Source organism: Myxocyprinus asiaticus, chromosome 17 (genome assembly GCF_019703515.2).
Source record: "Myxocyprinus asiaticus isolate MX2 ecotype Aquarium Trade chromosome 17, UBuf_Myxa_2, whole genome shotgun sequence".
NCBI classification, from domain to species: domain Eukaryota; kingdom Metazoa; phylum Chordata; class Actinopteri; order Cypriniformes; family Catostomidae; genus Myxocyprinus; species Myxocyprinus asiaticus.
The window spans coordinates 17,144,490-17,157,517 of NC_059360.1; the positions used below are offsets into that span (position 1 = coordinate 17,144,490).

General features: G+C 40.1%; 1 protein-coding gene across 1 annotated transcript in view; it reads right to left on the minus strand.

The window, feature by feature from the left end:
* Positions 1-5,969: 5,969 nt before the first annotated feature.
* The window catches only part of stard9 (StAR-related lipid transfer (START) domain containing 9), a 66,500-nt gene continuing 59,441 nt past the window's right edge, over positions 5,970-13,028 (minus strand). The window contains exons 21-22 of the mRNA XM_051722209.1: positions 12,101-12,578; positions 5,970-11,665 (exon numbers count right to left, since the gene is read on the minus strand). Coding sequence (XP_051578169.1) covers positions 6,115-11,665; positions 12,101-12,578 — 6,029 coding nt within the window. The 3' untranslated portion in view covers positions 5,970-6,114. The remainder of the gene's footprint in view (positions 11,666-12,100; positions 12,579-13,028) is intronic.

Below are 13,028 nucleotides of genomic sequence, written 5' to 3' on the forward strand. Positions count from 1 at the left end.
AGGTGTTTTTTGAAAGCGGCTAGTGAAACAGCTGATCAGGTGGAATTTGACAAGTCATTACACCAGCGGACACAGTCGAAGTTAAAGACCATGAAAGCGATTTTGTGTTTCTATGAGATGGCGTCATAAGGGGCCATTCACCTGCAGAACGTAAGCTTCTGAAGAGCACACAGGCCTGAAGTAGTAAGTATAGATAGGGAGGCGCGGAGCCAGTGTTTGTTCTGTAAGCAAGCATCAATGCTTTGAACATAATGCAAGCAACCATTGGCAGCCAATGTAGTTCATTGAAGAGAGGTGTGACGTGTGCTCTCTCTTTGGCTCGTTGAAGACCAACCGCGCCGCCATGTTCTGGATCAATTGCAGAGGTTTGATTGTACATGCAGAAAGGCCTGCCAGAAGAGCATTGCAGTAGTCCAGTCTAGATATAACAAGAGCCTGGACAAGGAGTTGTGTAGCATGCTCAGATAGGATCCATTGCAAATTGTACATCAGATGTAAATTATACATCATAAATAGCAGTTCACTTTAGCAATTTAGGGCACACTGCTTCATATCAACTCCAGATGACTGCACAACAAACCATCTTTTCAAGTGGACTCGGGTGTGGTTCACTGGTATACACCTAAGTTAGGTGTAGGGGTTACTTAGCCTAACCCTAACCTTAAACCTAAACAGCTTTCACACCATCCCAATTAACCAAAATCTAGATGTCAAACTAACTCGGATGTACACAAAAAGCACTAGTATAAAGGCACATTATACATATTATTTTACCTCCAGCCAGCACTTGCTTTCCCTGCCAGTAGATTCTTCACATCACCTCCAGAGGCCAAATATACCTGAAGTCAATCAGCCAAGCAAGTCCATTTAGCATTTCACATTGACATATGGTTCAAATTGTACTAGAACATGTCAGAAAAGTATCATACCTCTGAAATAGCACTGGCAAGAGTGCAGTCTGCAATATCCTGATATGAAGTTGATAAAGATGAGGAATAGCCAAAAGAAAGAGTGCGCTGTCGAGCACAGGGAGGTGATGATGGAGTGGAGGAGGACTCTGGCTCATATCCAGTGATGGATGTCTCCAGGTTGACATCTAGGGAGAAAAGTGATTCAGATTAATGAAACAGATTTTCATTTTTTGGATGAATTATTCCTTTAATGAAGTGGCTTTGAAGCATAGCCCTTGGGTTTTTAGTTTAAAGCGTTTAGTTTTAGGGAACACAAGGGAATTTATTAGGCTTATTTATTATGATGATTATTATAATTATCTTTACATTTATAATTGTCTTTAGTTCTTACTCTGTAGACTATTAGTAATTTTTCACCTGCTTGCGTGATAGCAAATGAGGCCGTTGGAGATGATAAATGTTTGGATTTGGGGAGGTGGTTATATATAAGATTTTTTAATCACTTTTTTAATTGCTTTTTTCGTTTGGTTTAAAGTGCAATTTGAATTTAGAAATGTCTTTTACATTTTTCGTGTTTCAATAAATTAATTTAATTTTTAAAGCAAAATCAATAAAGCAAAAATATTCACCAACCCTTGGCAGGGGGGTTGATAATATAATCGGTGATTATCGTTAAAATATTTTTTTATATATAGCCCAGTCCAAAAGTTACATTTTTCATGAACAATTGTAAAATGAAGTAATTTTATGGAGACCCGCACAAACACGTGTACTCAATTCCATATTGCAACATGTTACCTATTGATTTTTGCATATTTGTTTGTTTTTGTGTTTTTGAGTAGTCTATGGGCAATATAAACATTTTATTTTATTGAAAATAAATGTTTTCAATAAACTATTTATTGTTTATTAAATACTATTTATTTTGAAAATAGCAAATTATTTGTTTGCGCTACGGCTCTTTCGGAAAAAATGCATCAAGCAAAAATTAAAAAATTGGCTCCTTAGTGAAAAAAGGTTCTCGACCCCTGGTTTAAAGGGTTACAGCTCACCCTGGACTGACAGCCATCTACGCTGGGCTTTTGAAGTCTGTAAGGGCATCACAGGAGGTCGAGTCCTGACTTTGAATCCTGAGACTCCATTAACCTGAGGGATGAGGAGAAAAAAAGAGGTAAAGACATTAACATTACTAAGGGAATAGTTAACTCAAAAAATGAAAATTCTTCCTTCATTTACTCACCCTCAAGTTGTTCCAAACCCACAAGACTTTCTTTCTTCCATGGAAAACGAAAGGAGGTGTTCAGCAGTTAATACTATATGTTATGCAAGTCATTATTTACTTTCATTGCATCTTTTTTTCCATACATTAAAAGTGAATGTTGGCTGAGGCTATCATTCTCTCCGACATATAATTTTGTGTTCCATGGAGGTAAGAAAGTAATTCGGGTTTGGAACATCATGACTGAGTAAATGATGACAGAATTTTCATTTCTGGGAGAACTATCCCTTAAAATTTAACTAGCATGAAAGTACATTTTTTGGTGCTGTGCTTCACCTGTATTATTGGTGAGGTATTATCTTTCAGTAAAGCAGTATTGCTGCTGTTGTAGCCTGATGTAGGCCCAGAAGAAAGACTCAGGTCTGAACCAGTGCATAATGTACTGTTACTAATGCGTGTGCGAAACTGCAGGTCATCCTATGTAGGACAAGAGGAGAGAGGAACAGAACAAATTTAAAAAGCTTAAATCAAGGTAAGGTCATTAAGGTTGACAAATATGATCAAGACGGTTTCTCTGAAACATTGACCTTCACTGCCTGTGTTAGAGCTTGTTGCTGAAGCCGTCTCTTCTCTTGCTCTGTCCTCTCGCGGAGTCTGTCTCGTGCACGTGCAATCTCTGCTCTGGCCTCCTCACGGGCACGGCTGTAGTCGCGCAATAGAATCTCAATATCAGATGGACACTGATCCTCCCGCCTTGGTGGATTGGGAACTCTGGGGCAGAACAATTGGTTCAGTATATAGAAGTCAAACTTTAATTAGTTTTGACCAATTAGTTTTGCGTATTTCTAAATTACCTGCTAGTTTCAACTATCTCTTGGCGGAGCTGTTGCAGATATTCCCTGCGCCTGCTTGGTAGGTCTGAAATTCTTTGAGATTGCTCCTTCTCATGATTTTCAGGGATCCGGTGCTTACTGGGACTGAGGCTTCGAGCCCGGCGGGACGCTTGAAGACGGGCATCTCTTTCTTTTCTCAAACTATCAATACTCCTCCTGTGCCTAATGACAGAATGGAATTCTATTCATAACAAACTGTACAAATTAAAGAAACAATTCCCAAAGTTTATAATAATAATAATAATAATAATAATACCAAAAAATAATAATAACTTTAAACATGCAGAACTTTGTAATACTTAAAGGTGTCGTAAGCAATGTAAGCCATTCTGGAACTTTCGCCAGACTTGATTTCGCCACTGAATTAGACACACAACCTCTTTTCAAATCCCCGTCCCTACAAAGTTACAATTGTACAGTTGAGACTGTAATCAGAGAAGGAGCAGGCAAGCAGCAGTGCATCATTCTCAGTGTTGTCAATAGCATTGCTAGCAAAATGACCTTCTTACACAACAAATTAACAACTGCTTATGAAACTGAATATGTTGTTAAAGGAATAGTTCACCCAAAATTTTTAATTGATAATAATCTTATTACTTACTCTTATGCTGTCTCAAACTCGCATGACTTTCTTTCTTTTTTGGAACACGAACAAAGATATTTTGAAGGATATATGATGTCTGTTTGTCCATACAATGCAAGTCAATGGGGTCCAAAACATTCAAGCTCCAAAAAGGAGATAAAGGCAGCATAAAGGTAATCGATACAACTTTAATCATCTTCTGAATCAATACAATCGGTTTTGGGTGAAAAACAGACCAAAAATGTAACTCCATCACTATAAAACTTGACATCTGCAGTCTCCTTGACGCCATCATGATATGAAGCTCGATTACACTTCCTTGCACTTGACGCATACACAAAACTCTGTACATGCACTCTGCTCATGTACAGTACACACACTCGGTCCTTTTTGGAGCTTGAAAGTTTTGGACCGCATTAACTTGCATTGTATGGACAAACACACATCATGTATCCTTCAAAATATCTTTGTTTGTGTTGCACAGAGGAAAGAAAGACATACGAGTTTGAGACGGCATAACTACAACACTCTCAGCTTCCTGCTTCCCATATACAGTATGGGCTGCCCTGTAAATGCGGAAAATGATTGGCAGGCAGAAAATGAATCAAAGTTTACTGATTGGCTAAACAGAATCTGACCATGGCCCGCAGCCAAATTTTTCTTTTCAGTTTACAGAGACTAACATTGTCACAGAGACAGTTGATATACTGTATTTTTTAGAAAGACTAATATAGTGATATCTGTCAGGTAATAGGGACATTTTCTGTGTGCCATTCCATTAAAACAAATAGCTTACAGCACCTTTAAATGAATAATAATAATAATAATAATAATAATAATAAAGTAATCAAACTTAATACAGACCTGTCAAGGAGCTCTTGTTTGGTACAGGCTGAAGGTTCATCTTTGGAACCAGACTTGAGCATTTTAAGCAGAGTGTCTGTTTCCCCTTGACCGTAATGCAGCCTGGCCTCAGTGAGTTCAACAGTCAGCTGATGAGGATTCAGATCCAGATGCAGCGATGCCAAAACCTGCTCACGCTCTTTCCTCAGCCTCTCAATTTCTTTTGTTCTACTATTGGCCTCCTCGAAGGGTTCTAGTCTACAGATCGAGCTAGGACTTTGGGACTCCACTGGCTGCCGGTAATTGGGACTGAGCCCTGAGAAGAACTGTACGAATGGACTGTTTATTTTACTCAGAGTTGATGGTGGCTTCTGTTTGATGCCTGACCAGTTTGTAAATTTGTTGTGCAAAGGCAGATCATCAGGGATCCACTGATGTTCTTTGAGCAGGCTGGTCTCTGTCAGAGGATTGATGCTGACCAGAACATCAGTACTGCATTCACTTGGAACCAAAGACATTGCATCATCTTCCAGAGTACTTTGATTCAAATGATCCCAATTCTTCAGTATATACTCAGATGATCTGTTATATTTCTCTAGCATAGTGCTACTATGATTCAACTGGCTGTTAAGAGTTGACAAATGGAATCTGTCTGGGCTTTCCCATTGAGACTGCCTGACTTTATCCGAGGATGATGGGGAAGTTTGGGCAGCAGTTGTGCTGCTTGGTATTTGTAGCTGAGATAGAGAACAGCTCGTAGTGGAATGAATCATTACCCTGTCCCTAACTCTTTGAGAGTGCTCCTTTCTCTCATTTTGCATACATTTGGTGCTTGAAGACAAGCTATTTGTAGAGTACTCATCAGATCCATTTGGATTTGGACAACTCAGGTCACTCTGGTTTTCAAGGGTCATGGATGACACTGACATACCTGTGGATATTTTAGTATTTTGAGTGTGAAGGATACTAAGATTCTCCTGATGTAGAACCTTATTCTCATGATTAGATATTTCATGATCTTTAAATGGAATTTTGTATAGATCTGAGCACTGTTTCTCTTTGAGATTTTGGCCCACAGTTGTCTCATGGTATGTTATACGCTGAGAGGTTTTTGCTTGTCTTTGTTGGGCATATCTTGCAGCCTTTACAGTAAGGATGGGTGAAGATGCACGATCCATGAGCGTGACTTTATTACAGCGATTCCGTAGGTCTACATTGCTCTGATATGGCCGATTCTCCTCTCTCTTTATGTGTAGGAACTCTTTTGCTCCAAGATAGCTCGATGAAGACTTTTTGTAGGAACTGTCAACTTCAAACACTTCCAACTTTGGGGAATTCTGATTTGGTGCAACAGTCTCTAATGAAAAAACCTTTGGTGGAGATATTTGAGAATTTGGACTGTCTGCTGCCTTTGAGCCTTTGGACCACAAATCAGGCATGCTTTTAATCCTTTCAAATGCCTGTTCACTCAAGATATTGGTGTTACCATCTAGTTCGGACATGTTCTGAAAATCTGAGCCAATCACTTTAACAATAACATTGACTTCATGGGCTGTAGCACTCTTCGCTGCCGAAGAATTATCAGTCTGGATCCCAATGTCCACGGAAGTTTGCGTACAACAGTCCTTCTTGTGGTTACCGCCTGAATAGACAGTTGAAAATTTTTTAGAAAAAGTTTTTAGGATGCTCATATTTTGGTGGTCGTTCCCCTGTTCGCATACACTGTATGTTCCCCAGTAGATCAGACGTGTTGTGTATCAGGTCAGAGAGATGTTCAGACATGTTCTGAAGACTTGCCCATGTGGTCGGCACACCATTCTCTCGTTTGGACGCTGGTGTCTGAGTGCTGCTTCTTCTATGATGGCTCTTTCTTTTAAGGTCCTTATCAACCTCAGTGGTCTGTGTGCCATGATCACATTTGCTTTGACAGGGATTTCCATGTTCCTGAGATTCATACTCGGAGGAATAGACCAGTACTATGTCATCAACTTGACCTGAACTTTGGTTTAACTCCACTGAGGCACTATTGTAAGCGCAACATCTCAAAGCTGATAGGGTCTGCTTATTTGAACTACTAGAAGAATATGAACCTTCCTTCGGCAGAGGCGCTGAAGAAATTTGATCTCTTGAATCTTCAACACTACTCAGTGTGCTAGAGAGCCCTTTAAGATTTGCATAATTTCTCAAATGGGAACTGAAAGGGGAGTTTTGATTATTTAAGCCATTGTCTACACTACAACACCTAGTTATGTTCATGTTTGAACTATCTAGCGGCAAGTGCTGGCCGGAAATATTGGCAGCACTTCCAAAAGCCTGGTTTTTGTGGACTGCTCGGTTCAACCCCATAGCAGTTCTTGTATGAATAAAGGGGTTAATATCGCTTGAGGCAAAATGCATTGCGGAATCTCTTGTATGCAAGATTGGCTGTGCTTGGTCATCCACATAAACATCTAAAATAGGTTTGAAAGAACCATTACTCATGTCTTTTCCATCCTTTGTTTCAATCACCTCTGTCTTTTGTATTTTGTCAGTGGAACCATGCTCTACCCGACATGCAATTATCTCATTCTCAGCTTCCATACCCATGGTGACTCCAAACTCAAAGCGTGGCATACCAGTGTTTGGATGCTGGGTGTGTCTTTCTCCTGATTGCACTTCTAACGATCTTTGACTGCTTGCTGAAGGTGAAGATGTTCTGCGTTCATGGAGTGAAAGATTTCTGTGTCTGTCATGAGCAACAACACTTTGTCTGCCAGAAGCCTGTAAACCAGGTTTGGTATGAGACGCCTTACTAGACACATGAATTTTAGATGTGGTACTCTCATCCAAAGATAAATCAGGTGTTGAGTCAGTAGATGAACTTGGAGGTGCCGTAAAATGGGCCCTTCTGTATCGCTTTTGTTTTCCTCTCTGCCTATCATCTTTAACATTGCCATCAACATGTTTTGTATCATCCACTTCTGTGGGATGTTCTCCTCTAACTTTGTCTGTTGATTCACATCTGTAATTATAATGTTCCTTTGCGTTTAGACTGGAAGGAGTTTTGTGATACACCTCAACAGGTGATGAGGGTTTGACCATAGATTTATCAGGCTCTCTTTTTTGCATTTGTGTTGACTGGTGCTTTTGAGGCGTAGGTGGCTCTTGGTTTCTCACAGGTTGGTTGTTACAGTTCTGAGTTGCTTTGATACAACCATCTTTATACTGAGACTTAGTCGGCATCTCCATGATTGACTGATTCTCTGATTGTGGTTCCTTGTTGATTTTTACAGCCGCACAGGTTTTTAGCACAATGCGCGATTGAAGTCTTTGTGACTGTGAGGAACTGTGAGGGCCCAAATCTGAAATAGTGGGATCTTTTCTAAAATCTTCGAATCTGGAACTCTGATGTTTGTGCTCCACAGGTCTTTCTCTGTCCTTATCATGACTACTACTGATACCGGGGGTAGTTTTTTCGAGGGCATGCTTGGTACCAGTTTTATCTTGGCTCACACAACTGTGATGTTTTCCAAGGTTTCCTGGCACAAATTCATAAAACGCTAACTTGCTTAAAGGTCGGGCTTCAGGAGTATCATCATCAGCTGTTGTGTGGCAATGTTCCATGCTTGATATTGTATTATATGGGCATATATATGCATTTTCATTTTGTACCTCTGAATAAGCAGGTAATATTGCAGCACTTTCTTCCATGGCTTGCTGAAATTTATCAAGTGCATTTCCACTGCAATCACTCCCTTCAGAGTGCACACCTGAGGCAGTATGTTTCACTGTAGATTCAGAGGGTGGAGACACCTCAATTTTGCTTTTATTGGACAAAGTTAAAATCTTGTTAAGACCTGGTGAACACAAAGTTTCATTTGAAAGTTTTGAATGTCCATGCATAAGTGGTCTACTGTCATATTTGTGCCCTTGGATGTCTGTAGCAGCCAACCCACTTTTTGTTTTGTCGTTGACTACCTGAGCAATCTGCTGGTCAGCTTTCTGGACTTTTTCTAACCCATTTGTCTGCTTCAGCGATGGAGTCACTTGTGCATTCCTACATGGAAGCTGTGGTTCTATTCCTGTTATTCTGCTACCCTCCATAACCCCTTTGCTCACTGAATCTGTCTTTTGAGCAGTGTTTAAAGCATCAACACAATCCTTGCTCTCTTGGGTAGAGAAAACAGTTTTCTCTCTGGATGTATTCACAACCATAGAGGTTTCTGTTACACAAGAAAACACTGATTTGCTCACATTTGTCCCATCTATGCTCTGTGATTCGATGGCACAATATACCTCTGACTGCATCTTATCGCTGATATTCCCACATACGTGACCTTCTTGTTCAACTTTTATCTCTGTGGAGGGTCTCTCCATACTATGTGCATCTTTTTCTTTAGTTACTAAGACTGTCTGATCTCTCAAGGACAAAGAATTTCTCGATTTTATTTGTGTGTCACAGTTCACCAAGTGCACTGTAGCCCCGCCTGTAGGATTCTCTGTTTGAATATTTTCGTATTCAAATTTATGTTTGTTTATCTCGGACTTCAGACCATCCAGAATAGCTGATGAACTGTTTTCTTTGTTTGTTTCTGAGTTGTGATCTTCTCCAAAGTCTTCGATCAGAGACATATTAAAATGTTCTTTCACCACCTCTGATATTTTATCATGAATTGCAGAGTCGCTCATTTGAAAATATCTGTTATTAAATGTCTTTCTCTCCATAATCTGAACTGCATTATTTTTGTCCTCTTTTTTGTTCTCATTAAAGTTCAGGCTTGCAGAATTTGTCAGTGTCAAACCACTATCAAATGTATTGCTTTCATTTCTAGAAATATTGCTATGACCTTTGCTGATTAAAGCCTTGTGAGCATCACTTGTTAATGGTGCACATATGATTTCCTTCTCATTCAGATCTTGATCAGTGAGCAAATTTTCCAAAGGCTTTGTTACTGATTTTCTACTGATAACTGAATAAGCAGATTTGTTGACATTTAAACAAGCAGAGTGTTCCAGATCCATATTTGACTGTACTGATTCAGTGTCTGAAACCACTACATCACATTTCTTTGGAAGCTTCATATTTCCCATAGAAGCTTTACAGGAATCTTTGTACTTTTGACATGTTCCAATGATTGACTCATTCCCTAACTGCACACCAAAGTGTCCATTATCTCTATCAAAAGTATTAACTTCTTCATCATGGTTCTCCGATTGTTTGATTGACAATGCATAATCTTTGGTATCTCGTAAGCAATACATTGTATTGTACTGTTTTGGGTAGAAACAATCATTTTCTTCATAGCCTTGCCGGAAGTTTTTGTCATTGCCATCATTTTCTTCATTGATACTGGGATGGTCCATCCTGCTAGGAGTTTCACATACTAATCCCTGTTCATCTTTGGAGCTCTTGACTTCTGGATCTCCTGCATTGTGGTATGCTAAAACCTGACAGCCAGTTCTAAGATTTAAGTTTGACTTTACAGAAGAATGCTCCGGGTGCACTGGGTAAGATAATGGGTTTTCCTCTTTAATATGTAAATCTTTCCTACAAGTGCTAACTGGGAAGCACTGTAAATTACTCATGCTTGTCGAGATGTCAACATCTTTGGAACAAGAGTTGATCATCAGTGCTTCAGTCAAAGTGGGTTTCAGTGGTTCAGATTCAGCAATTGGTTTATTAGTGTATGCTACTCCATCTGGATTGGTATCTGTAGAAGTTGTGCATGGTTCTGCATTGCTAGTCAGCTCATTATAATCCTTCAACATCTCAATGCTTCTTTGCACCATGGTAAAACCAGGATCACTACTCTCGTGGCTATCTAACAATAGGGTGTTCTCAAAGGATGTGTCGTTTTGTTCTTCAAGCACTGTGTTTGCACCCTGAGTGGAGTCAGAACGAGGTGAGGTGAGCTCTTCTGACAAGTTCATGCTGTTTGAGAGATCCAGACTTGTAGAACTTTGGCAGCTAGTGCTCTCTATTGTTGTGTGTAGATCTTGTTTGATTCTGGGGCTTTCCGTTGCATCAGTGGATGACCATGCGTCAGTAAGTGCAAGTATATTCTCTGTCTCTCTGATACTAGCGCCACTACAGGGTCTAGATTCAGATACTAGACCCAAGATGTGTGGAGGTTCTCTAGCCATGCCTTTGTCATTCTCCCTTTTCAACTTTGGACTTCCATTTAGGCTCCAGAAAACCTCTGCAGGTACTTCTTTTGATATTTCCATCTCCTCTTTATTCCTAATTGAGTGAGAGCTACATGAGGCTGGTAATTTACCAAAGTTGGGGACATTCTGAAGCCTCAGCACTGGTCTGGCAGTAACATGCTTCCCACTACTCTCCATAACAAGGGAATCCTGGGACATCTGACTGTCTTCACTCTCAGCTTCACTGGAATCACCTTCTTCCAGCTGAAGCTGCTCAGTTAGAGCTGTGGCATAAGCAGATGAGAGGGAATCCAATGAGAAGATACTGTCACAATCTGAGGATCCATTGGGATCCTCCACACCACTCTTTTCAACCCATCTGGCAGTTTCTTTTTGCCCTCCAACCCATTGCTTTTTGGTACTCAGAGTTTCTGCACTATGCCAGTGCCTCTGTTGCTGTTTCAGTGAGCTAAGCTGCTCTAAACTTTCATAGGACATTGTCGATTTTATATGGTTTTTCACAGTTTGCTTTTTGCTCGATTTCTCATTAAATTGACCTGTTTTGTTCAAAGATTTTGCACCTCTGCCACCACGGGACCCTGATGGTGGCTTGTGGAAAACCTTGACCAAGGCAGTCCTGATCCCTGGGCCAACTGAGCGGGAAAAAACCTTGCGTATGGTCTCCAAACCTTTGCTGCCACCTTGAGAGAGACTTTTTGTCCCCTTGACTGAATGTCTCTGTGTGCCTAATTGTTTTATTATTGGCAATACTTTTCTAGTGGCTTTGGTGTTTGAATCCAGACAAAGCTTGTCTTGGTCACTTGTGTTTTTCTTGACTAGTGATTTTGAGAGTACAGCATGTGTTTCAGTCACTCCAGCTGATCTTGCTTCTTTTACAGAACTTATGAGGCTTTCTGAAATACTTGAAGCCCAATTTGAAGATCCTTGGTCATATCTTGAGGGCATTGTGTTTGAACGCCTTCTAATCTTTTGATCTTGGAGGCATTCATCAGATACCCATGTAGTGGGGCAATCAAAGCCAGCAAGAGATGCTGTAAACTCAGAAGATCTATTCCTTTTGAGGAACTGGCTGTTTGGGAAAACACAAAAAAACTTGATACAGTTATATTTTCTTAAATAGCAATCACAATCCACTGTTCATAGTCTCATGATACTGATCAATTTAACTAAAGAAATCTAGATGTTTCACATACAAATTCCGTAATATGTGCTATTCCATTTTTATCAGATATGGTAAAGTAAGAATCCTTAAAGGGATATTTCACCAAAAAAATTGTATTTTGTCATCATCTACTCACCCTCTTGTTGATTCAGAACCGTACAACTTGCTTTCTTCCATGGAACACAAAGAGGACATGTTGGGCAGAATGTTATCCTCATTTTTATTGTATGGGAAAAAACATCTCCTTTTGTGTTCCATGCAGGCAAGTAAGTCATATGGATTAGGAACACCATGAAGCTGAACTATCCCTTTAACAATGTTGTTTAGATGGTTTAAACTTACCTGAAAATAGGAGTGTGCTGGGGGTACAACCGGGACAGAAGATCAGCAGAGAAGGAATGTCTTCGGAAAGTCAGTGGACATCCTCTGGACTTTGAGGTGTACCCCAGCTCTGGAGATGGGGTTTCATCCCCCCCTTGTAGAAGCTCATTTTCCAGCCTCTGCAGTTCTCGCTTTGCCTCCAACAGGTGGCGCTTTCGTGCAATCTTTTCCAGTTGGTAATGTAACCTTTTGCGTCGCACACGATTCTCAGCCCTGCGCAGAGCGTGATGTTTCAGTAGTTCCTCCTGCACCACTCTTTTCCTGTCACCCATCAAGAGTGATAGTGGGACTGTTTCAGCACGGTCTTCCTCCACATTCATCTGACATGATGAACCATTCAGTACAGGAAAAATGGAATCTGTCTGAACCCCTGACTCCAGTGTTCCCTTCTCCCTGTGGGCTGCAAGGCGTTGCATTTCTTGCAAGATCCACTGCTTGACTTTAGTTACATAAAATAAAATAAAAATAAATACAGTTTAGAGGAACATGAGGCTGTGTAACTGAAATAATGATTTCATAAGATGATTTAACATTAATTTAATAACATTTAATCCATATGACTCCAGTGGTTAAATCCATATCTTCAGAAGCAATATGATAGTTGTGGGTAAGAAATAGACAAATTTTTACTATAAATTCTCCTCCCTGTCCAGTAGGTGGCGATATGCACGAAGAATGTGTCACCCCAAAAAAGGAGAACGTGCTGTTGTCCTTTTTTGGGGGCGACACATTATTTGTGCATATCGCCACCTACTGGACAGGGCTGTTTATAAGTGGATATTTACAGTAAAAAAAGGACTTTAAAATATATCTGTTTCTCACGCACACCTATCACTTCTGAAGATATGGATTTAACCACTAGAGTCATATGGAATACTTTTATGCTGCC